The sequence below is a fragment of the Nothoprocta perdicaria genome, unplaced genomic scaffold, assembly GCF_003342845.1.
Source record: "Nothoprocta perdicaria isolate Ctin4 unplaced genomic scaffold, notPer1 scaffold_311, whole genome shotgun sequence".
In the NCBI taxonomy this organism is placed as follows: Eukaryota; Metazoa; Chordata; class Aves; order Tinamiformes; family Tinamidae; genus Nothoprocta; species Nothoprocta perdicaria.
This window is the reverse complement of record NW_020455546.1, coordinates 741,650-765,988: the sequence shown is the minus strand read 5'-3', so window position 1 is coordinate 765,988 and position 24,339 is coordinate 741,650. Positions and strand designations below refer to the sequence as shown.

The window sequence follows — 24,339 nt, the reverse complement described above, 5'->3', positions numbered from 1 at the left end:
AGTGTTATCATGATAGAAGGGCGCGTGAGGTGGGATGATGTGACCATTATTACTATTCCAAAAGAACCTAATCACTTGATGTCTAGCAGACCTAAGAAAAGTCATAAGAGAAGTCCTTGGCTTTATTTTTCATTAGTAACAAACAGTAGGATAGACGTAATGGCCTCAAACTTTATGTACTTGAAAGATGGAGTATTTTTTATTTTAAAACATGCAATACATTACTTCTCTAAAACATTTCAATTTTTTTTTTTTTGGGATTGCTATAAATAATTTTAAGTGTTTCATTAAAAAGAACCAAAAGATTCGGGAAGGGGAAAATTCAGTTTACGTTTACATATCTTGATTTTTTATTAAGATAGAACTAGAGGGTTTGGAGCACGGTTCAGACGCATCAAATTTTGTAATCATTGATTTATGCAAGACCTTGACAATGATTTGCTGTCCCTGGGTATGTTGCATTCAATTTAATTTAGAAAAGCATTTTACTAATAAAATATTCCAGAACAGTCTGATATCTGACATTTTACAGAAAGGAAAAATATGACTGTGTAGTTAAAACAGCTTTTGTCATTGCCAGTTTCTCTCAGCACTACCCCTTCTGTCAATATGTTCCTTCAGACAAAAGATAGAATATTTACTAAAGACTATAAAATGTTAAGAAATTGGCTATACAACAGCAAAAGCCTGAAGAGAACTTATCAGCATTGGTCAGAATGTATGAAATCATTGATAAAGGTAATACAGATGATAAAAAGTAAACCCTGAAACCCTGCATATTTGGAGAACAAGATTCTTGTAATTCTGAAGACTGGAACAGCTGAGGTTTGATGTAACTGATGAGCAAGAGCTGCAGTTCTTGAAAGATAAATGCATGGGTGAGAATTTCCATGATGGCAAAAGTCAAAGGAACTTTTAAAAATGCATTTCAAAGCAACAAGAAAACCTTGTTTTTCATGACAGAAAAGTGTGTGACAGTATCATTGATACATATAGTGTCATATAGTAGATACATATAGTTTGAAAAGTGTCCTCCTTCCCTCACGTTATCTGGATCTTATCTAAAATAAGTTTTCTTTTGTATTTTGCTGTCACAAATCATACTAAATGTGTATTTGCATTTGTGCTTCTAGCTGTTGCGAAACCAGAGGTTTTCCGCTTCCTTTCATCATGCAGTTGAAACAGTTGTTAATATGCTCATGCCTCACATCACCCAGAAGTACAGAGACAATCCAGAGGCTTCCAAAAATGCAAACCACAGCCTCGCTGCTTTCATAAAAGTAGGTACACAAGGGCTGGGGTCCTGTGGTCACTTTTCATTAAAGCTGTTTCTTTATGTATTTTAAGGATTTTTAAGGCCAAGTCGCATAAAACAGAACATGCACTATGCTATTTAAGTACACTTTTATGCTGAAGTAAAGATGTAGAATTTACATTTTTGTATCAAAAGACTCATCTGTTCATAGTTGGGGCTTTTTTTATGAATTAATATCTTTTCCAAACTTTTTGTTTATTTTTTCATATATATTCCAGTTCGCTTCCAGCACTACAAAAACTTAATGCATTGAGTAGGTTTTTATTCACTTTTTTTTTCACGTAGGCTGCTTTCAGCATCTTTTCTTTTTGAATGAATAAGACACAGTGGAGAGAAAAAAAAGAGGGGAAAAAAACAGTAGATAAAGCTGCTCAGGGCATTTCACGTGTATTTCAAGATGAGTGATTTATCTTCAAATTGCTTTTTCGTCTGTGATTTGCTTGTGTTTTTCTCTCTAAGGGAAAAATGTGGTATTCATCTGTGTAGCATGCCTGTTTTTATCGGTTATCTTCAGACTGAATGAAATATCAATAATGTTTTTGAAAGATAAACACATATGTACTGAGACAGTATTAAATCAATACTGTTTCTTGTTTGTTTGTTTTCCTCAGAGGTGTTTTACCTTTATGGATAGAGGTTTTGTTTTCAAACAAATCAATAACTACATCAGCTGCTTTGCCCCAGGAGATCCAAAGGTACTCTTTTTGTAACAAACCATTTTTAAGAGTTGCTTCTTTCTGATGCCTGTGCATGATAGTTCTATATTTAGACTTCAGACTTCAGGAGTGTCCACTCCCTAGCATGTATATTTAGAAAATGAAGGGGGTAAAACAAAATAGAAATATCAAGCAAGAATGACAGTCCATAATTGTCTCCATTAGTTGGGATCTTTGATAGCTCATGTGTTTCCATACATTTACAGTAATGGGGATAGAATGTGTTAGGATATATATTTAGGATATATAAAGGATATATTGTGTGATTCCAGAATTTTGTTTTGTCATTGTATAACATGCGAAATGACTATACTTCCTACCTATGGGAGACAGAAAATAGGAAATAGAATTATATGCAGCTGTTGGTTATGAACTGTACTAAAAGTATTTGTTGGTGGCATATGGAACTTTCACAGACTGAGAGAAACCACCCATTTGTGTAAGAAAGTGATTTGGGGCATGTTATTCAGATCATTGCATCCGCTGTTGTATTTACACTTTCAAATGATTTTTGCAGACACTCTTTGAATTCAAATTTGAATTTCTCCGTGTAGTCTGTAATCATGAGCACTACATCCCTTTGAATCTACCAATGCCATTTGGAAAGGGCAGAATTCAGAGATACCAAGGTAATCCAACTACAAAAGTGTATGCTATATTTCGTATATCACAGCTTTTTTATTGTTAAACAAGTAGACTGTAACTGAAGGTCTGTGATATCTTTGAACTTTTGAAAGTATTGGCACCCCAAAGTTGTAATCTCTTAATATCAAAAGAATAGTTTAGGTAGCAGGGTGATCTGTGCAAAGTATCTAGTTACTAGTTACTGAAAGATAGATTCAATCTATGGTTCTTGCCTCATTTCCCTCCTCTGCTTGTAGTTTGATTCTGTTCATGAGTTAGCTTGTAATTCACAAGCTGTAGAGCTCTGCAGCATTTCTGTGTGTAGGTGCGGAGTGTGATGCTTGGTGCATTTTTTACCTTTTTTTTTTAACTTTTTAAACTTTTTTTTTTTTCTTAATAGAATTACTCAGCAGGTCTGTAAGTCCCACTCAGACCAGAGGCATTACAGAATAGAGATGCGGTTGCTCAGGGCTTTGTCCAGTCAGGTCTTGAGAACCTCCAAGGATGGAAATTCTGCAGTGTCCCTAGGAAACTGCTCATTTGGGACAGCAGTCAGTCCCACCATCCTTGTGGTGAAGAATTTCTTTCCCTTGTATCCAACACATCTCCTCTGCTTTAAATTATGATGGCTGCCTCTCTGCTGTGCACATCTGTAAAGCCTTTCCTGGCCTAACTCTTATCTCCTTGACAACCTCCCTTATGTGTTAAAAGGCTGTTTTAGGTTATTCTCCAAACTGAATCCCTTAATTTATCCCTCTAGGGGTCATGTGCTCCAAGCTTTCCATTATCTTGGTCCTCCACTGAATGCACTTAAACATTTCTTGTACTAGAGGGCCCATAGCAGGACATAGTATTACAGATGTGATCTAACAAACGCCAAGTAAAGCAGATAAATCCCTTCCTGACCTACTAGCTGTGCTTCTGTTGATAGAGCCCAGTGTGCCTGGGCAACCTCCCGTGCTGCCAGAAAATACTGCTGATTCCTGTTTAACCTGTTGTCTACCCGGACTCCTGGGTCATTTGCAGCAGAGCTCTTCCCTCACCAGTCACTCCATTCCCCAGTAGCAGAAGCTGCTCGTGTTGCTGTTGGTGGCCATTTCCAGCTTCAGCTGTAGCTATGTGTTGGCCTTCCTGGCGCACACCCTACATCCCTGGTCAGTGTTTCTATATTCCTCTGGTGGAGCTCATTTCTGTCTGCATCTCTTGTATATAAAACTGGGCTCTTGATACACCTAACCAAATGTGCCAAAAATAAATAGTATGTTAGCATCTGCAGCTTTAAAACCATTACATTCTTCCCAGTGTTGGTGCAAAGCAAACATGCATAGCAGAGACAAGGAAGGCGTTTTTACAACCAAGGAAAATAAGCTACTGATAGTTCCTGTTAGTTCCATTGGGCTGGTGGATTTCATACTTCTGGTATACCAGATCTACCCTAATTCCGGTAGATTTATCTCTCTTGAAATATTTTTTCAGTATCCTCTGCTGTCTTGGTAAAGTTGAATGAAACTCATCAGACCTTTTGCTAAGATAGAACAGCATAATATGACTAGGATAACTGTGTAGAGCTTGTGTGTTTGGGGTTTTTTTTAGCCTTCAGGAATGCATTAGATACTAACATTGTGTAAATCTTCCCAATGAAAAGCACCTGTGGATTGTTTTAGTGTGTATAAGGGAATAACCGAACTAGAAGAAATAGTATTTCTAACTGCACAATAAAGAATAGTATAAAATGCTGCTCCTTGGTGATCTAGGAGCTTAGCCAGGGAAAAAGATGGTTTGCACAAGTGTTTCTGGATTTGTTTTGCTATCCCACACGAGACATCTCTGCTGGAATGTGACTGGCTGTTATGTTATTTGCACAAGGAGAACTGTAGAAAGTCTATGCATTACTATTTGTGTTTCTTTCCATTTAATGGACTCCCTTACTGGGGAGTTCTTCCAAAAAGTGAATGTACTTTGAGATGAGCCCCTGGTCTTGAACTGTTGTGTTGAACAAAGTTAATCAGAGAAAGTCTTGAGATTAGCTCCTCTGTGTTATAGTAAATAGATGATGCCACATGTGCTATATTCACTGTGCAAATCAGTTCAGTAATTATTTTGGTATTTTGGTACATTTTGGTATTTTGGTACATTTGGTATTCAAATAATTATTTTGAATAGCTCGATTTTGGTGTCTGATATATATTTGTGTGTGTATCTTTTAACATCTGTATAGAAGTATCTGTATACATATACAGCTTGGTGTAGATTTACAGTTACATCATCTGGAATCTTCATTGTGAATAAGCTGGAGAACATTTTTACTCAACTTCTTGTCAATTAATACATTAATTTAAATGGGTCTATTCCTTACAGAGGGCTTGTGCTTTATTTCCAGACCTTCACCTTGACTATTCATTAACAGATGAGTTCTGTAAGAATCACTTCTTAGTGGGATTGCTTCTGAGGGAGGTGGGAAATGCGTTACAGGAGTTCAGAGACATCCGGCAGATTGCAATTAGTGTGCTCAAGAACTTGATGATAAAGCATTCTTTTGATGACAGATATGCTTCCAGGGTAAGTGCATTTTCTCTATTAGGAGTACAAAATATAAAGATTCAGTGCATTCAAGGCCATATATTCTCCCCTCCCCTCCCCTCCCCTTCCCTTCCCTTCCCTTCCCTTCCCTTCCCTTCCCTTCCCCTGAAATTTATTACTTTATAGCCATGCTGTTCCAGTTCGCACTGTATTAGTGTGAACAAATTTAGTCGATAATTGTATCAAAATCTATAAAGCCAAATGTTTTTTGCCAGATAAAAATACAAAGCTCCTTTTCTAGCATAATTATGCTATTAATTAAGCTTATTGCTTTTTGGTATGGTGAAATAGCTGAGATGCACTAACTTCGAAGAGGTACAGTAAGCGAATTTTACTGTCTGTTTTAAAAGCTCTTATTTCCAGTAAACATTAGCTCTTAAGATTCAGCAGTTGTACATTTATCATATCTTATTGAGGATAAAAGAGTTTAAGTTGCAAATTATAGTGGTAAAATTTGAGTGATTTTTAATTTTCCAGGTCTTTTTTTTTAAAAAAAAAAAAAAAAAAAGGAAACAGCTGTGCTATGGGAAAGCCATGAAATTTTAACAGGTACCACGAATTTATCAAGTTAATATGAAATTAACTCTATTTACTTTTAGATAAAAAAAAAAGAATCCACTTGAAGCATTTTTTCTGCAGCTTAACAGAAATACTAAAAAAAAAAAGTAGCTTTAAAAAATAGTCTTGGATAATCAACATGAAATCTGCTATTTGCTAATGAATTGTGGAACTCTATTTTAGAGCCATCAGGCACGAATAGCCACTATGTATTTGCCACTCTTTGGACTGCTCATAGAAAATGTTCAGCGAATCAATGTCAAAGATGTGTCTCCGTTTCCTGTTAACCCTTCCAGCAATGTGAGTGGCCAGTTTTATATGTTTTTTTTTTTTTTTTTTTTTTTTTTTTCATAATGGTAACACTATTTTCATATATGAAAAACTTCACATTCCTCGAGATTGTTCTCCTTGCTTTTTTTTAAATTAAGTTTACTTACTTTTGTGAGTTTGGCCCCAGGTTTTCTAATACAGGTAAGTTGTATGCCTTGTCTCACGAGTAAAATACCTTGGTCCTATGTACAAGCTACACTTCCCTTATTGATCCTTTTTGGAATTTCTGATGTTTTTGAGGAGCTAGGCCCCCCAGACCACCATAGTGTCATTGTAATGCCATCTGATGRTACTCTCGTGTAATATCTTGCCTGTGCATCATCTCTGGGGCACCTTCCTGTATGTCAGTACAACTATAGACCATATAGGGTTGGACTTGATGTAGCTTTATTGACAGTATTAAGTACCAAAGAAGCAGAAGGAAGTATGGAATTGAGGTTAAAATATTTATTGTTTCTCTATAAGTTTTCATTAAATTATCATGTCTGTGGGGTTTTTTTGCCAGAAATGGCCCTTCTCTGCAGTCTGTCCTGCCGTTTCGTACAAAACTTGTAGTTTGTAATATTGCCTTTAATTCTTATTCAAGAGAAAACTCCCACTGTCTTCCACTATATCTAGAATTAGTTGTGTTTGTTAAAACCTTGTCAGAATCAGTAGCTGCTGTTGCTATTCAGTATAAAAGACTGTTTGTTAGATGTAGTTTTTTAATGTATATATAAAGAATCAGGAAAATAAATTTATATGTACATACGCATATATACACATATGTATAAAAATCTTATTTTCCTATTTCAGTTCAAAAGAAAAATAAATGGACCAAAAATACATTTGTTTAATTAAAAAAAAAAAAAAAGAAAAAAAAGAAAAGAAAAATTCCAACTCTAAAGGAGTGAACTTCTGGAAAAGTGGTAGTCTAAGGAGAATGAATTAAAATGGAATCTTTAAATGAACTTATTGATATAGTTAGATATAATTATTGAATCTAAGATTTAAAGATTAAAGAATTCTTTTATTCTTGTTTGTCCACTTTCTTCTGTGCTTCTTTTGCAATTTAAGAAAGAAGTAAACTTATGGTGTTCTTCCAATGAGAAAAATATTTGTGTGTGTGAAGTAAAAACAAATTGTGCATTTTGGAAATATGTAGTTTTTAATGTTTAAAATTCCATGSTCTATTCATTTTGCAGTGTTTGGATGTCCTAAGTTTGAAACTATCCCTACTTCTGCAAATATTTGAACATCTCATCCCATGCTTTTGAACATAATTAGTAGAAATTAATACTTACGAAAGAAACAAAAAGCAAATGCTGCTCTTCAAGATAAAAGTATATAATATGCACTAGAACCAGGATACTGGAAAATATTAATCACATTTTTCTGTTTTTTTCCAAACAGAGTGCAAAGGATGATGCACTTAATTTGCCAACTGCAAGTCACCTAGTAACACCACAGAAGTCAGGAAACACATTGGATAACAGCCTTCCAAAAGATCTCTTTGGTGTCATCTCTGGCATTGGTAAGCTCTTAATATTTCCTTTTTCCTTGTTGCTGAACATAACTGTTCTGTGTCCAGCTCCAGTTGCTTTTCGAATGTGCACATGAATGTTACATATTAGTGGAGTTTAAATCTGGGTTTAGGAGGGCTTTTTCCCTCTCCCCCAAGAGTTTCTTCTTAATCCACAGAGACCATATTGTAGACATTTCCCTAGTTTTCTACTTTTAGATGACAGAATCCTAATGCAATCAGCTATTTGGTGTGGACTAGAATTTGCAGTCTGCAAGTTAAAAATCTTTCKTGTAGGATGTTTGTGGTGTTGTTTGTCTCTGCCTTTCAAAAAAAAGAAAAAAAAACCCAAAACCCCACACACAGAAACAAAAGAGGGGAAGAGAACTGATTCCTGGAGCTATCAGCTTTGCTCCCCACCGTCATCAAATCTTGTTCTTGCATTGCTACAGAGAAATAAGAGATAATATCTGTAGTCACTTCTGCAAGAGCATCATAACGCCCCGTTCTGTAGGGGATGTTAAGGACCACCTCTAAGGGGATTGCAGGGTGCCCAGCTCAGTCATCCTCCCATCTTTCTTCTCAGCACATTTTTTGGGTTTTTTTTCTGCTTTCTGGTACAATTAACTAGTACTTTCTTGTGACTGAAAAAATCATATGAGATGAAAAATGAAGAATGAGAGTTTTTTAAAAATAATTTTTTTTCATGTTAATGCGTGTGTATCTGTACATATGTGTTTTTCATCTGCATCTATGTATTTGTACCTAAGTTTGTGTGTATATGTGTATACACATTGCTGAAACTATGCAATAAATGTATCTTCTTTGTATGTAATGGTTTACCTTTTTAAAATGTGTATGTGTGTGTGTGTATAATATATATGATATTTTAGAAGCCTTACTCTTTTCTGTACATGTATGTACGTTTTTTTTCTTTTTGCTATTTTTAGCTTCCCCATATACCACATCAACTCCAAACATCAATTGTGTGAGGAATGCTGACTCGAGAGGCTCTCTTATAAGTACCGACTCAGGAAACAGTCTCCCAGAACGACAAAGTGACAAGAGCAATTCCCTTGACAAGGTAAACAAAGCAAAACAACAACAACAAAAGAGAAACAAAAAGACTGTATTTCTAAAGGGCTGTATTTCTAAAAACTGATTCTGGTTCCCATAAGAGAGAACTTCTGTAATCTCCTATGAGGTTGACTTTACAGAGTAACTGTAGAGCAGTATTTTATGTGATTTTGCTTCTGTTTAACTATAGTTGTTATATTAGTTATTTTTGCATTGCATTTATTAAGCTATTCTACAGGGGAAAAGAAAAAAWTTTTTTTTAATTAGAGACATAAGCAATAGCTGGTGTTTTATTTGTTGAATTAAGTCAATAAATGAAGTATATTAAGAGAATTGAAACYTAGTTGGGACAGCTTCTTCGATTTTGTGGGGACCTTTGCTTCATCCTCTTCTACACACAATATATGTAGCATTTTTAATATTTCTAAGAAAACTAATTGCTGCCCTTTCTCCAGGTGACTTCTGTTAGATTAGTTTGACTTCTCTAAATCATTTTACTCAAAACCTATTAGGTATTAGGAGTTGTGGCTGCAGTAGCTATGAGTTAGTTATTCAGTCATGTCTTTTTGGAGATTGTATTGATACTGATCACCTTTCATTTTCTTAGATCTTGTTGTGCCCGTCACAACATGTTAACTTTTTCCCCTTGACTCTGACATGCCTTCCTGTGGCAGAGAGAGAAGCTTCTCAGAAGGCACTCTGCTCATGCTATGCGCCCCAATGGAGAAGAAGAAGAAAATTCCCACCCTGCAAAGAAAAACCGTGTCACTATGGATTTTTCACTTCTGACAATTCCAACTTTGCCCGAGAAAATTTTGCATGCTGCTCTCTCTCTTCAGTTACCAGAAGTATTTGGTTTCTTGTGCTTGGTATAGTTAAGCTGCTGAGTGAAGTGTGTGATCTGTAGTTTTGCCACTTCTCTGCAACAGTTGCATCGTGAAGCAAATATGTACGAAGCAACCAGATAAGAGGCCATCAAATGCTAATCCTGTAATAGTTCATGTACATGATTTAATTTAACCATAAAAATCTAATCAGGTTAAGTATTAGCAGAATTTGAGCCTTAGCATTTTTAATATAAATAGGAGTAAAAACAATTCATTGGAATTTACCAAGCAAATGTCTCGTGTGTACACTGTTGCTAAATGGCAATACTGTCATCTATTACTTAGTTTTCATGTTGTTTATTACAGCTGTGTAGCTTTTCTTTTTTTGCCCTTTTTTTTTTTTTTTTTTTTTTTTTTTTGCTTTTACTAAGTGAAAGGGTTTTCAAAGGAATCAGTGTCCTTTGAAAATTCTACTCTGGTCTGGCAAATGGTACTATAGGATTTGTGTTTTGCATGCTGTTAACATTTTTTTTTTTTCAGAAGAATACTTAATCTTGGCTTATTTGTTGCTTTCAAAMTTTCTTTCTAGTTTATCAGTTGTTCCATGCATGTATCTTCAGATTTTTGCTCATTGCTTGATCTCATTACTACAAAAAGCTGTGTTTTCGTTTTAAGTTTTGTTCAGAGTAGCTTGTAGAACTATACTGGTGAAATCACAAGTGTACCAGTTTCTATTCTAATGTGTACATAGTTACAGAATTTTTTTTGAGGTAATTTTAAGCCCTACTTTTGTCCATGTGTATTTTCAACTATTTTAGAAGCCAGATTATCTAGTGCTCTGGACAGGATCCTAAAAATCCTGAGAACTTAAATTCAGTTTAAATTCTGCCAGTCATTATTTACTTGCATTATTTCAGTATTCATAATGTTGTACAGTAGCACTTCCTTGCTGAGTAGAGATATTTCAAAGACAAGTAGGTTGTGATGTATTTAGAATATACAGTAATTAGGGTCATATAGGTGTGCGTTTCCTCTTAACTTACACTAACTTCTGAGATATGTAGATACCCATACATACAGACTTCTGTTTCTGCATTCTGATGTAGAGGATTTCTTCCAGGATGATTAGTGTGTCCTGAAAAAGATAAGCTGAGGTGATCTGGCTTTCTTACAGAAACCAGGGAGTTGCACAGATCTAYTGTATCAGACTGATAAGACTTCTTAAATGACTTGCTATCCTGCCATTCAGATAACTAGCCTCATATTGAAACTGAGGGTTAACGGTACTAAAAGAGGGCATAGTTTATCCTTTAAATAATGTAACGTATAGTGTATCTGTAAAGGTCTTAATTGAGGGTTTTTTTGGCACTTGCTCATATGGAAATGGTTCTTTTAGAGAAAAGCCACAGCCCAATGCTCAATTTGTATATTCTTACAGTTCTTTTCTTCTCCTTTTTGTAGCTCTTTAGATGTACTCTCTAAAAGATCAGTCGTGGATTTCTTTGATKTTGTTTTTTGGATAGATTTTATTTGGTTTAGGCAATTGATGATTAACTTCCCACAAATGTGAGAACTGTAAAAACWAAGTCTTGAGGTAGAAGAAAAGCTATCTGAGGAGCTTCTCACTAGTTACCAAAAAACACATTATTCCCATACTCCCAAGGGAAACATAAGTGTTATTAAGTCTTTAAATGAAGAGAGTGTTGTGGAGGTAGGCGTATTCTGCAGTTAAGTATAACATACTGGTTAAAGAGCAGACTTTTTTGAAGGAGGAGGATGTATTTTTTTACAGTATTTCAACTAAGAAARGGCATGTCCATTTTCCACAACATGGTTACCAATTCATAATTATCTTGATTGATAGTCACTATTAGGTAACCTTCCCTCTTCCCTCCTTTCCTGGAAGAAAAACTCATCCAAAGAAGCAAATAAAAATGAATGAAGGTAAAGAGGCTTAGTTTGGTATTTGTGTGTATGAAGTGTTGGCCTGTCTCCTCTCTCTGAAACATTTTGTCTCCATTCTGAGATCCTGTTGCTGTTGCAGGGATTAATAAGATAATTGAAAATATTTTAGCTTGTTACCAGTTCAAGAACTTTGTAGCCAAAGCTTTGTCTGTTTTCTTTTCAGAATCAACAGGCTGGCACTTTAGGAAGTTCCGTAGTTCGATATGACAAGCTTGACCAAGCAGAGATCAAGAGTCTGCTCATGTGCTTTCTTCATATCTTAAGAAGTATGTCAGATGGTAGGTAATTCCATCTAATTTCAATATACTGGAAAAGATGTGTTTGATTTATGCACGTGACAACATTTTTTTAAAACTGGCAGAATATTTTGATGGAGGTGTCATGTTGTGACAGGTTTTACAGATCTGTGTGACTGATCAAATTAAATCCTGTTTGAAACTTTGTGGCCACCTAATATTCATTATTCTTTCAATACACAAGGCAAACTGATAGCTTTGGTAGGCTCATGTGTGATCATACAGTCTAGACTAGAGACTGGAGTGAAGAATAAATGCTCCTCTCTTCAGTGCAAGAGGATACTGTGAGTCCTGCTCTGTGTTCTGCACAATGTCCCATATGACTGTGAACCAACTTACCTAATCCCTGTATCTTTCCATTTTGGGGAGAGGCAATACCAGTGCTTCTGCATATTCCAGAGTATTCTCCAGGTATTCGCAAAATTATCTGTTGAAAATTCTGAAAGACTCACGTATTATCAGGGGGCCACAGGCAGGTACTGCATGAAGGGCAAATCTTTTTTAATTTTTTTCTAGGATCATAGAACTTAGAATCATCATTAACCTCCATCAGCATTAAAAAGAAAAAAAAAGGGGAGAACCTTTGGTATAAATACTGCAATTGTCAATTTGTGCAAAACGTGAAGGGGAGTATTACTTTCTTAGCATATTTTGTTGTTAAACCATATAAACCTAGTTGATGTAGTACTACTTGAATTCTAATTTATTGTACTACATAATTAAGAATGATATTTGAAAGATTACAAATATTTTAATATACAGTCACATTTTAAATTTTTCATGTAATGGCATAGATCCTATGTATGATAACTGCAAAGAATGATAGAAAAGGAAAGTATTTTTTCACTGTTTTACTTTTTGGAATATATAAAGAAGATTGTCAGAATTACCAGGAAGCTCAGGTTAAAATTTACTGGTTTAAGAAGTTGATATGAAGCTTGCATTGCGATGGGAGATGGGTTTAGCCTGAATTCTAGTAGACAAGGAGAAATATCAAACAAACTTTGTCATACATCTCAGTAGTAATTTTGACTTTGTTAGCTGATTTTAAACATTTTTGCAAAACTGTGCTTTGGCTATGTAGCTACAAGGTTTGGGAAAAAATGTAGCAGGTTTGGGAATTTGTGCATGTCTCCAATAGCTTTGATTTGTTGACTAGTCCATAGTTGACCAGGGTGGCCCAGCAAGTCCTAGAAAAACTATCCATGGTAAAGCATTGTGATTAAAACAAGAGAAAAAATGCAAATAAAGACTTCAAAAAGGTTGAGATCAATCTATAAAGAAGCAGATAACAAGACTACTATTTCAAACTCTTCTAAAGTCATATTTTTAGGAACACCCACACCATCACCAGCTACACACTTACTACTCTTCAAAACATGTAGCAATATGGAAATATTACAAATTCATTAAAAGCGTACTCCGAAAAAATTGTGTGCAATTGTATAATCAGCTTCAAGTAAAATAGTAATAATCATATGTACTCCCCGTAGTCATTTTAAAATTCTGTGAATCCCCATCATAAAAACTGAGAACTAAAGTTTACTCTTCTGCTTAATGTTTTTATGTGTTTGTTGCCTTTATCTTATTTGTTTTAATATTTTCCATAGATGCATTGTTTGCATACTGGAACAAGGCTACAAAATCTSAACTCATGGATTTTTTCACAATTACAGAGTAAGTGCATGCTAAAATCCTCATAAAATGATACATTTCACTTTGCTTTTAAAGTAATCAGTGTGAATTTAAGGGCCTATAATATATTTCTTTCTTTGAAAGTCTCAGTTTATAATTCCTTAGCTTGATGTGCACAAAAGTTTGGCTAAATTTCTTGGTAGTTACTGTAATTGGACTATAGAGAAGCGATCTCAGGGACGTTCTTAAACAGTGAGGAGCCCTCACACTGCTGCTGTTTCCCCACAAGAGGAACCAACTTCTTGCTTGACCTGTCTGCTTTCTAAGCCCTCCTGCAATGCCAACTGGTGTCTACATATCAAAGCTGACTGAGTTACGTCCTGCCAGCAACAAAGCTCTTTGTCTTTCTGGCTTTCCCTTCCCCACCATATCAGAAGGGAAAAGAAACTGGAGTCCAGTATTTTGCCAACAGCTACGCTCAAGCATTTACCCGGGTTTAGCATTATTGTAACATGAGAACTGGCTGATAAAGAGTAATAAATAAGGAAGAGGTGTGGAGACACTCTCTGCTCGACATGGGGCACTGCAGAAGCTTTTCTGCAGGCCTTGCTGTTTCACTAGGCTGTTCTCCTTTGTTTCCATAGTGCAGTCTCAGTAATTGTAATATCAGCTTCTAACTGCGTTGCAGAATACCCTGCTGAAAAACTGTTTTAGGACTGTGTTGTAGGTGTGTATTTTAGTTGAGCACTTAAGTGCACGTAGCRAAATACTGTACTAGAGACAGAACTGAACAAGTAAATGAGCCCRGTTAGTAGACTGTAAGGCCTGATGTGTAACCCTTAACTAGGAGTTAAGGGATAAAACGGTAATAAAATAGTATTTTGCCATTGCCTCTTATTTAAAGGGTCAGATAGGGTTGGTTTGTGATCAAATGAGCAATCTCAGGTTATTGAGTGCCAAAGGAGGTTTCCATCACATCAGTCTGAGGAGTACAGAGTACGGTTTCCCATAGATTAATGCTTTAATGGAAAATTAATACCCTACTTTCTTGAACCAGCACAGGAGCAAGGCAAATTGAAGTCTATTTCTTCCATTTCTAGTATTTTATCAAATTCAATCATSTTCATTTTGATGATAATTTCTACCAGTACAGGTTGTTTCTCATTGTTAGGTCTTTTAGGATGTACCCTTCTGATTATTGTAAAAGCTCTTCCMCTTCAAAAGGGGAAGTTTAGTTTTGCCTTTTCTGGAAATAGCTTCAGAAAAGYGTTTTCCCTTTAGAAAAGGAACCTCATTGTTGGTATCTTGGTATCGAGAGGCCCAGAAATGTCTTTTTTTGGCCAAGAGGAAAGATGTGTGCTTTATTGYTCTTCCTTTAGCTCTCGAGCACATTTTGCCAAATGTGGGTGTGTATAATGTCAGGTTMTTTCTCTGCTTCAGTTCTTTGCGTGCTGCTTGTCTTGGATTGCAGTTYGTTGGGAAAACGGCTATACCTCATTTCATATAATGAAGTTTGGCCTGTGACAGTTCAGGCTAAATATTATGCTTCTATAAATATTAAATAATAAAAATCCATTCAAAATGAAGGGTGTCAGCTCTGTGTTTACAGCTTTCTAGGATGTTCTGTTCTTTCACCTTTTGGCTCTTTGCTGGCTGTTTTGATGCTGCGTTGAGATGGGTGTGCTCTGGAGGCTCCCTTGCTTGCCTTTTGATACTAATCCCAACCTGAACAAAATAAGAGCCATCAATGACTGACTTCAGAGGAGCTGTGTCTTGCTTYTCTTGGCTTGGGGAATGGAAGGGAATTGTAAGGGTGGGAGAAATTTTAAGAGAGGAASAAAATTTGTGAGGCAACAGTATGAAGGTCAAACACAAATAATAGCTGAATGATTCCAACACACATCATTTTAAAATCATTTTACGTGATGCTTCTCTGTCTTATGTGTTTTTTCTGCAGAGTATGCTTACACCAGTTCCAGTACATGGGAAAACGATATATAGCCAGGTACTGTGTGGAATTTGAATTTAACAGTCTTGTCTGCTAAGAATAATAGCATGAACAATATTCTTTGAATCTCTATCGCAAGTGAATTGTATGATGATAGAAAAATTATTGTGAAATAATACCTAACGATTTGAAATGAGTAGCTGCTTACTGTGTTATCAAATCTGGATCCTAGCTGAAAACCTACTATTTCAAGAATAATGGGAGTGTGTTATAAATGTCTATAATAAAATATTTTCAAATCCACTTGGTGAATGCTGTACTTTTACAGCAATTTCTTTTTTCATTATAATGAAGTCTTTTGGGAAGAATTATCKTGCAATTTAATGCATTCTATACACTTGAGATTTAACCTATGTCACTTGAAAAATTTTAGAAATTTTCTATATAATGTTTTTATTGGAACATTAATAGTAAACATTCCAAAGGTGCTGGGGTTTTTGTTTGGTTGGTTGGTTTTTGTTTTGTTTTTTAAATCARAAGACTGAAGATGCCTGTATGCTTTCATTGAAAGCTCTTTAGGAGAAAATCTGTGGGTGTCAGAAACCTCTACTGAATTATTTGAATATCTTTGGATAATTTTTATGGGAAATAATTTTATAACAGACTAAATGATAATAGATTGTTTATACATCATGCTGTGCTTGACATGGTGATGCTGTTATAATTAAACTTGTGGTCTTTAAAAACTTCCCTTTTGAACTCAATGAGAAAAGTGTTGCTGACTAAGATGTTAGCTTTTTAATTTTTGGTTTAGATTTAATAGCATGTGCATCTCATTCTACAAACACGAAGGTTTAGACCACCTTCTTGGGGATTTTTCAGGAGGAATGTTCTTACAATTTAAAAATGAACAAACAAACAAACAAAAGGCCTGAGAAATGATCCAAAAGCCAAAATGAATCTGGCTATGTTGGAGCTTTTAACAGTCGAAAACTTCAAACCCTGGATTTACAAGATTTGACAATTTGGGGGGGTTTCATAAATGCATTAAACTAACTTAACTAGTTTGTAGAGAAGACTACCATACTTGCTTTTTGTTGACTGATCACTTAATCTGGGTTGCAAGTTATGCTCAAGTAATTAGGCTAAAGAAATCATTTTGTGTTATGCAGAGGTGTTGAACTCTCCCAATAAAAGCAGTTTTCCCACCTTTCACATTGTCATTACACCGAAGTATGTCACAGGCAATGCACATACTCTTAAAATGCACAAATAACAGTAAAAGGGAACAGGGAACTGTATAATTCAAGCACTGGTTTTTATTTTTCATCAGCTCTGGTGGTGGTACACAGTAGGAAGTTAGCCTGTACTGATTGCTAACACAGATCACTTTTCTGTTTTCTTCACTTGATTGCTGCAAGTTTAACAAAGTGTATGGCTCTTCTCCCTTCCTGCTTGGGTAAGATGTACATAATAATACCTCAGTTAATTCATACGCTTCTACTGCATGTAATCTTTCTAATTTTAGCCTTATGTGTCCTCCTAACTTTTTTCTAAATTTTGTACAGTCGAAAGATTTCGGTTTTGAGTTCTGAATATTTTCAGAATATTCTGTAGCATTTTTGTTCTCAGAAGCTCTGAAGTAAATTGATTTCAAGAGCAACTGCTTGTGTGCTTTTGCTTTCAYGCCTTGAGGTTTTTTAAGAAAGAGTTTGCAGTGATGCTTTTTTTAAGCTACCTATTTTTGTTTTATAAATAAAACAGCAAATAGGTTGCATTACAAATCTTTCTATACAACTTCTTGTGCTGTAATTGCTTAACTAACGCTTCCTATGCTGCTGCAGTTTGACATGTCTAACTTTTGCTTCTATCCCATTTCACCCATCTTGCAGGAACCAGGAGGGGTTGGGATCCATAGTTCATGATCGAAARTCTCAGACATTGCCTGTTTCCCGTAACAGAACAGGAATGATGCATGCCAGATTACAGCAGCTGAGCAGCCTGGATAACTCTCTCACTTTTAACCACAGTAAGTTTCATGACAACATAACATTCATCATCCTCAGCAGTACCACAACACCAGAGACAGGACACAGAGCCACAACCAGTGCATTTCAATAACTTTTATTGTTCTAGGTCAAACAAGTAGCTGGAATCAGTCCACAGTCTGTTCCCTGCTTTACAATAGAACAATCAACACTGGATGATGCCATAACATGGAGCATGGTTAACTACAGCATTTTTTGTAATTGTATTTTAATTTTTTTCCTTTTTTTTTTTAATAAATGCACTTGAACTTCATGCTGTGTGCACAGTTACAGAATGTATATGTTTCTCATTACTTCCTTTTACTTTTTCCAAGTTGATCTTATGAATGATTAATTAAATTAAAATATGCACTTTGACCATATCTCCATGTTTTGACATCCTTCAAGGAGAAATATGTTACTAGATTTTCTGTGAAGAGTGTGAAGCCCATGATCTAGTTTGWCTGGAAGTGAAAAAAACCATCCAATAATGAAGTGATTTTTCTGTTTTCAGTGTGAGAAAGATATCAAGTATTCTTGGAATTTCTGTAGACAATGGTAAGATTTAATCAGGTTGAAGTCAGCTTGTGTAAGACTGTATGGAAAACTAAATCTGCTTATGTCCTATCTTTTAAAATATACTGCTCTTGAATTGCAAGTTATGCTGTGTGTAAGATATTTTAAAGTATCATTTTTAAACTTTCAGCTTCAAAATGCAATGAAACAGATTGACTAATCCAATAAAATACAGCACTATCACTGAAAAGAATTACATATAGTAGAGCTATCATGAGGGTTAACTGTATGCTCTCTGTATTCATCCCTTTGCTTACCAACACATACCTTACTGTCTGCAGGTACTTAAAGCCTTTAAACTCATTATCTGTAATATAAAACAACAGTTGACTTAGTTGCTTAAGAGTTCTTGTGTAGTGTAATGGAAAAATTAAGAGGGGTTTTCTGTGTTATAAGCACATTCTCTCACCTTCTTTCATTAAAAAACGAATTAAAATTAGGAGAAAACAGTGAAGCAGTCCTGTAATCAGCAGTACTGTTGCTGTGTCATACTGATTTCTACATGCTTTTGAATACATCAAAGAAAGGGCTTTTGCACTGTATGACTCTGTGTAATTGACTGTGATGAAATACTTTTGGTGGAGAAAGCCTGACTTTAAAAATGGGTCCTGTGTGGAAAGAGGGTGCCTATTTCCAGTACTTAGCCAAGTTTACTGAATTTGAAAAGTGAAAACTTTTAATAATTTTAATTTTGATTTTAATAATGCATGCCTGTATTAAAAAGATACTGTCAGTACTTTTCCATCTAAAACAGATGAGGCTATCAGGGAAGGTATCTCACTCAGAKAACTCTGAATAAAATAAAAACAGCGTTTTAATGTTGAATACTGAACAAATAAAAGGCTATTACTCCTTGTATTGGCCAATGTTTGTATGAGGCAAAAATATGTTGGTATAAAAGCCATATGAAATTAGTTTCTATATATTTGGTTCTTCTTGCCTGTTGTTCAGTTTTGCTTAGTAATCAGCCTGGAACGGATATCCAAGATAGTGTTCAAAACTCTAATAAATCTGTCAGGTATCTTATATAGGATACATACAATAAGGATGTATTTGATGGAAGTAGCTATTTTACTTGTGCTTATAATCATGATCCTTTGGCAAGGCAGTTGCCTATACATGTTAATATCTTAATTAGCTTAATTAATCTGCAATATAGTATGAGAAAGCTTAGGCCAATATAATGTATTCCAAATTTTTGAAACATCTCAATATAGTCCAGCAGGAAGGTAGATTTATATTTATATTTCTGGGGATGGAGGAGAGAAGAAAGCTCAGCTGCATACACAGCAATGCAGAAATACATTGAACTATGAGAGAGACACTCTCACCTCTAATAGCAGTGTACAATCACTGACTACTGTGTAGTTGTTYGAGATTATCCTGTTTTCCCCATTTTTAGGTTTTTTTAAATCCAGTTATCTGCAATAATGTAAGTGTACAGAYTGTTATCAAAATATTTGCATAACTAGGTCAACCTAGTCAATTAGGTGAACCTAAAGGTGACCAGAARGTGCTTTGAAAAAAGAACTGCTCTTTGAATTTCTTGAAGGAAAAGAACACTTTTACTAGGAGAAAAAAGGGTATGAAAAATACCCGTAAATGTGCTGTTGTGCTAAAACTTGTTTCCAAATGAAACTTCAAAAGTGAAGGAAACAACTGGATTGCAACCATTAAAAAAAAAAATGTATGTTAGAGAGGTGGAGGCAGAGAGAGTGTGAAAGGTATTAGGAAAGAGGTGCGTACTTGCTAGAAAAAAAAATCTGTTAATCCATGGAAACTAGTGGCTATTTAGCTCCCCTCCAGTGTTTGGGAGAGCTGTAAAGCAGGTAGAAAACTCCCATTCTTCTACAGTCTTCTACAGATTTTTTTCCCCCTACAGAATAGCTTTCTATGTGCTCGCTTTGACTTTGAGTTTCATAGTTTAGTTTTTAAAACCAGAAACAGATTCCAAAAGATGACTCTCCTTTTAAAGCTACGCATTGCACGAGGTCGGCTTAGTGTGGGAGGAAAAAATCTGTGAACAAGTATGCGTGTCCAAGCTGGGACGCAGAGACTGTGCAGAAACAAGTGGCCAGGTGTCACTATGACGGAGTGTCCTTTCGTCTGTCCTTTTCTTGGCCTCAGAAGTTTCTGGTGTGCTTTGCAGTGCTGTAGCAGGGCCGGGGGGACTGTAAATCTAATGTGCCAAAGTGGTCTGGACCAAATTTGTGTAAAGTAGCCAGGGTATATTTGATGATTTGATTCTGAGTGTTCAGCATATCGTGCATGCCAGCAGTGTTTATCATATTTTTWAAAAAATTAATGAAATACAATTTGGAACTAAATGCAATCAAATGTTTTGATCAAATCTGGAGCTACCTCATGGTAATTCCTACATACTACAATTAATTATATGAGTCTTTGACTACATTCTCATAGGCTATTATTGCATTCTTTCAGTTCTTAGAACATCTGTAGCATCTATAAACTGCCAGTACATGTTTCCAGCTGTAACTCCATCCTACTGTAATACTTAGGATAGGTACATAGATGTATACACACAAATAGGTACATAGATATATACACACAAATGAAACATCAGGCAATTAAGATTTTAACTGCTATTTAGTGCTTCTATTATTAACATTTTTTTTCCCTTTCTTTCTTGATGTGTTTTGTGATTGTGTGTGAATTTGCTAGAATAATTATGTATGTGAAACATATCTGAAAAGTATTTAAAATGCATATGAAATTTTTTATATCGAATATAAACTTTTGTCAAGCTTTTTCCTTTTTGTTAAACTTTCTCTAGTACAACATGACTTTTGCAAATACGAAATGTTTTAGTGAGTGTTTCAACTGCTTACATTTTCTTTGAAATTTCTGTAGGCTATGGCCATTCAGATGCTGATGTTCTTCACCAGTCTTTACTTGAAGCAAATATTGCCACTGAAGTTTGCCTTACGATTCTGGATACTTTGTCATTATTCACAACGGCTTTCAAGGTTTGTCCTTGATGTTAAYATGCCCTGTAATTATCTTTCAGAAAAATTACTTTGAGAAATATTTCAAAAATTTTATTTCGTATTGTATAGTAGTATGGAATTGCATTTTTTAGCGTTTCTAGTATTGTATTTAACTTTTGACATAAATATTTTGTGATTATTCAATAGCTGATAACCTGTCAAAGCAAAATGCTTTGTCTTTAGTTAAATACTTCACATGGCACACCTCATTTGCGGAAAGACGCAGGATTATTGTCTAAGACAAGATTCTACATCTGATTCATGCAAGTGTTCATGCAACTGCAAACTGGAGTAAATCCATTTTATTTTAATCTAGTGCATGTTTTTAACTTACATGCCTGAAGGGTAGCAATAAAATGTGAAAGAGACTTCATATTGACCAACAGTAATCTGTTGGAAACCCTTTACTCATCCTAGTTTTTCCTATATACATTTCCTTGAGACCTCAGTGTGTAGCTAATAGTATTGATATAACTATTTTTAAAGGCTCTTTGGTGTGATAAATGTATTATATAGCAAGACCCAAGTTATGTTTCAATACTGACCCCCTCTTAYAGGAAACCACTCTTTAAGTAAGACAACAGGAAATTGTTGTCATTTTCTGTAACTTATTTCTTCCTCTGTATGAGCTGCCTTTTTAGTTGTATCTGTGGCTGTAGCTCTCAGGTGCAATCTTTTCTAGAAGCACACCCCGTGTCATGTGATTGGCAAACCCCTCCTATGTGCTCTTCTTCAGCATTCCTAAAGAGTTGTTGGCAGAGCTTTAAAGAACAAGAATGATAGTTCATGTTTCCCATAATTATACCAGTGGACCTCTTTGAAACCAGATCGTTATTTGAAGATTAGAAATCAGTTCTTATCTTTTTTGTAGGTGCAAAAAAAAAAAAAAGCCTATTTATAATGACATTCCTTTTACTAGCAGCTTAAATAGATAGTGCTTAGGGCCAGTTCTGTCCATAGACTTCATGACAGAATCAAAAATGAAGACACTTGATTTTAACTTAGCTTAACTCAGTTTTAAAAAGCAAGAGCAGTGGTCACTGATTATTTAGCTAACAGCTGCCTGACACATTTGGAATGATAGCGTGTCAAGGTTGTCTAATCTCTAGTGTGTTCAGAAAGGAGGTAGCCTAGCACATTTGGAATGATAGTGTGTCAAGGTTGTCTAATCTCTAATGTTTTCAGAAAGGAGGTAGTGTGCCAGAAAATAGCAGTTTATATTCCGATACATTAAAACACATCTAAGACCTGTCTGCTTCCCTTGGGCATAATCAGCATATTTAGTGGCAGGGCAGTTTTCAGTGTGACTTTTAATGAAAGGCCTCCTTTCCAACTGCTTTATATTGAGGACACCTGAAATGTTGAGGACTGTGCTGGAACTCTGTAGCCTGCATCTTTGTAGGTAGAAAAGAAGACATCTGCAGTTARGCATCTCTTCCATTTTTGAGGGAACTTGAGGTACACCACAAGAGTCCAGGTCTATTTTAGGCCTGAAGTACCTACTTTAACATTTTAGGAAAGATTTATTGAAATAGTATTTCCTTTAAAATTACTTGAGATAGTAATTTTGGTTCTTGATGTAGATAAAACTCTGAAAAGTAACCAGGGCCTTCATCCTTAAAAGCTTTTTCAGCTTCAGTTTTAGGACAGTAAGGGAAAATGGTGAGTAGATGGGGTTGCGTTTTAGGGAGGAAGGAGGCTTAGAGGATTGTAAGAGATACTGCCATGAGAAAACTCCACAGTCTGAGCTGCTACAGCCAGCATAACCTATGAGTGTTAGTCCTTCAAGAGAATGCCTCAAGGAACTGCTACTAGTTACTGATTTAATTAACAGATGTTAAAAGTATGTTATAACTGTTTTGTAAGTCTACATACCTGCAAAGTAGAAGCCAACACATTCCTTGTAGAGCAAGGGCAAGGTTAATGAAATATTTGAAATATCTAATTAAAATTCAGTTTTGCATTATCAAATATTGTAATATTACRGTGCACATTGTTTTTGATTTCTTGCTTGTCTGAAGCAAAAACATTCTGGATGATCTGTGTATAGTTGTAGAGTTCTGCAAAGATATTGTAGTGCAAAACTAAATTCTCACTATCAATTTAAAGAATCAACTCCTGGCTGATCACGGGCATAACCCACTGATGAAAAAAGTATTCGATGTGTACCTTTGCTTCCTTCAAAAGAACCAGTCGGAAACAGCATTGAAAAATGTCTTCATAGCTTTAAGGGCACTTATTTTTAAGGTAAGAAGTTTTGTAATTGTTGGTCTTCAGTTACTTGGCTGTTTCTTTAGGTAACAATATACTCCATAAAAGTTTAAGAACTAAAATTGCAATCTGAATTTGGTGAATCAGGACTGTCATAATCCCAAAACAGAGGAGATATTCATTCTTTGAATTACTATAAAAAAATCAGTATGTGCTGTGAACTACTGTAATTGTTGGGGTTTTTTTTTCTATTTCAAAATACTGGTGTAATTTTTAATAATAGTATATTTTTATTTTTCTTGACACATTTTATCAAGAATTACTTTGATAACTTTTCTCTTCTGCTTTTTCCTCAGTTTCCTTCTACATTTTATGAAGGCAGAGCTGATATGTGTTCTGCACTGTGCTATGAAATTCTTAAGTACTGTAACTCCAAATTGAGCTCAATTCGTACTGAAGCTTCACAGCTGCTCTACTTCTTAATGAGAAATAATTTTGATTACACGGGGAAGAAGTCTTTTGTTAGGACACATCTGCAAGTTAGTATACTTTATTTTTCCTTCTTCCATGTTTTCAAGTGTTGGGTTGCATATGCTCGTAGATGTGCAGCTGCATATGAGTGTGCAAAGTCCTATGAAACAGAGCCAGAAGAAMGATGATTTTGGGGTTCAGGTGAGACCAGTACTGTTCAAAGTTAAGAAGATGACATTACATGTTAAGAAGTTAAGAAGATGCTCCTGACACTACAGGAAAATAGAAACAGTTGAATAATCTTGGGTTTTCTAAGAAATGCAACTCTCTATTTGTGAGCAGCAAGTTTTCTGTTTTGTAAATATTGCTTTGTGAAATAGCATTCTTTGTTATGTATGGGGAGGGAGGAAATGCAGCAGCAAATACCTGAACAAATCAGAAATACGTAGAAAAGTTGTGTGCTTTTTACTTTTATGACCTGTGGCTAKCTCATTTAAGCAGACATTTTTCTGGACCAGATTACCTGTAATAATCTACATAGGCAATTCTATGAGAAACTAGTTTATGTTGCTATACAAATAGATTTTGGGAAAAAAAATTATCAAATACAATTTTATTTCAGGAAATAGTCCTTCAATTAAAAAGAACAAAACCTCTTTTATAATTGCTTACGT

At 35.3% G+C, this 24,339-nt stretch overlaps 1 protein-coding gene across 1 annotated transcript in view; it reads left to right on the top strand.

The window, feature by feature from the left end:
* The first annotated feature begins 1,140 nt into the window (after positions 1–1,140).
* The window catches only part of LOC112950219 (dedicator of cytokinesis protein 9-like), a 42,368-nt gene continuing 19,169 nt past the window's right edge, over positions 1,141–24,339 (top strand). Inside the window, exons 1-15 of the mRNA XM_026042708.1 lie at positions 1,141–1,280; positions 1,927–2,010; positions 2,549–2,660; positions 5,036–5,214; positions 5,977–6,093; positions 7,516–7,636; positions 8,575–8,708; positions 9,376–9,549; positions 11,657–11,771; positions 13,400–13,466; positions 15,382–15,429; positions 17,265–17,401; positions 20,847–20,962; positions 23,093–23,230; positions 23,551–23,733. Of these exons, the coding sequence (XP_025898493.1) occupies positions 1,194–1,280; positions 1,927–2,010; positions 2,549–2,660; positions 5,036–5,214; positions 5,977–6,093; positions 7,516–7,636; positions 8,575–8,708; positions 9,376–9,549; positions 11,657–11,771; positions 13,400–13,466; positions 15,382–15,429; positions 17,265–17,401; positions 20,847–20,962; positions 23,093–23,230; positions 23,551–23,733 (1,812 nt within the window). The 5' untranslated portion in view covers positions 1,141–1,193. The remainder of the gene's footprint in view (positions 1,281–1,926; positions 2,011–2,548; positions 2,661–5,035; positions 5,215–5,976; positions 6,094–7,515; positions 7,637–8,574; positions 8,709–9,375; positions 9,550–11,656; positions 11,772–13,399; positions 13,467–15,381; positions 15,430–17,264; positions 17,402–20,846; positions 20,963–23,092; positions 23,231–23,550; positions 23,734–24,339) is intronic.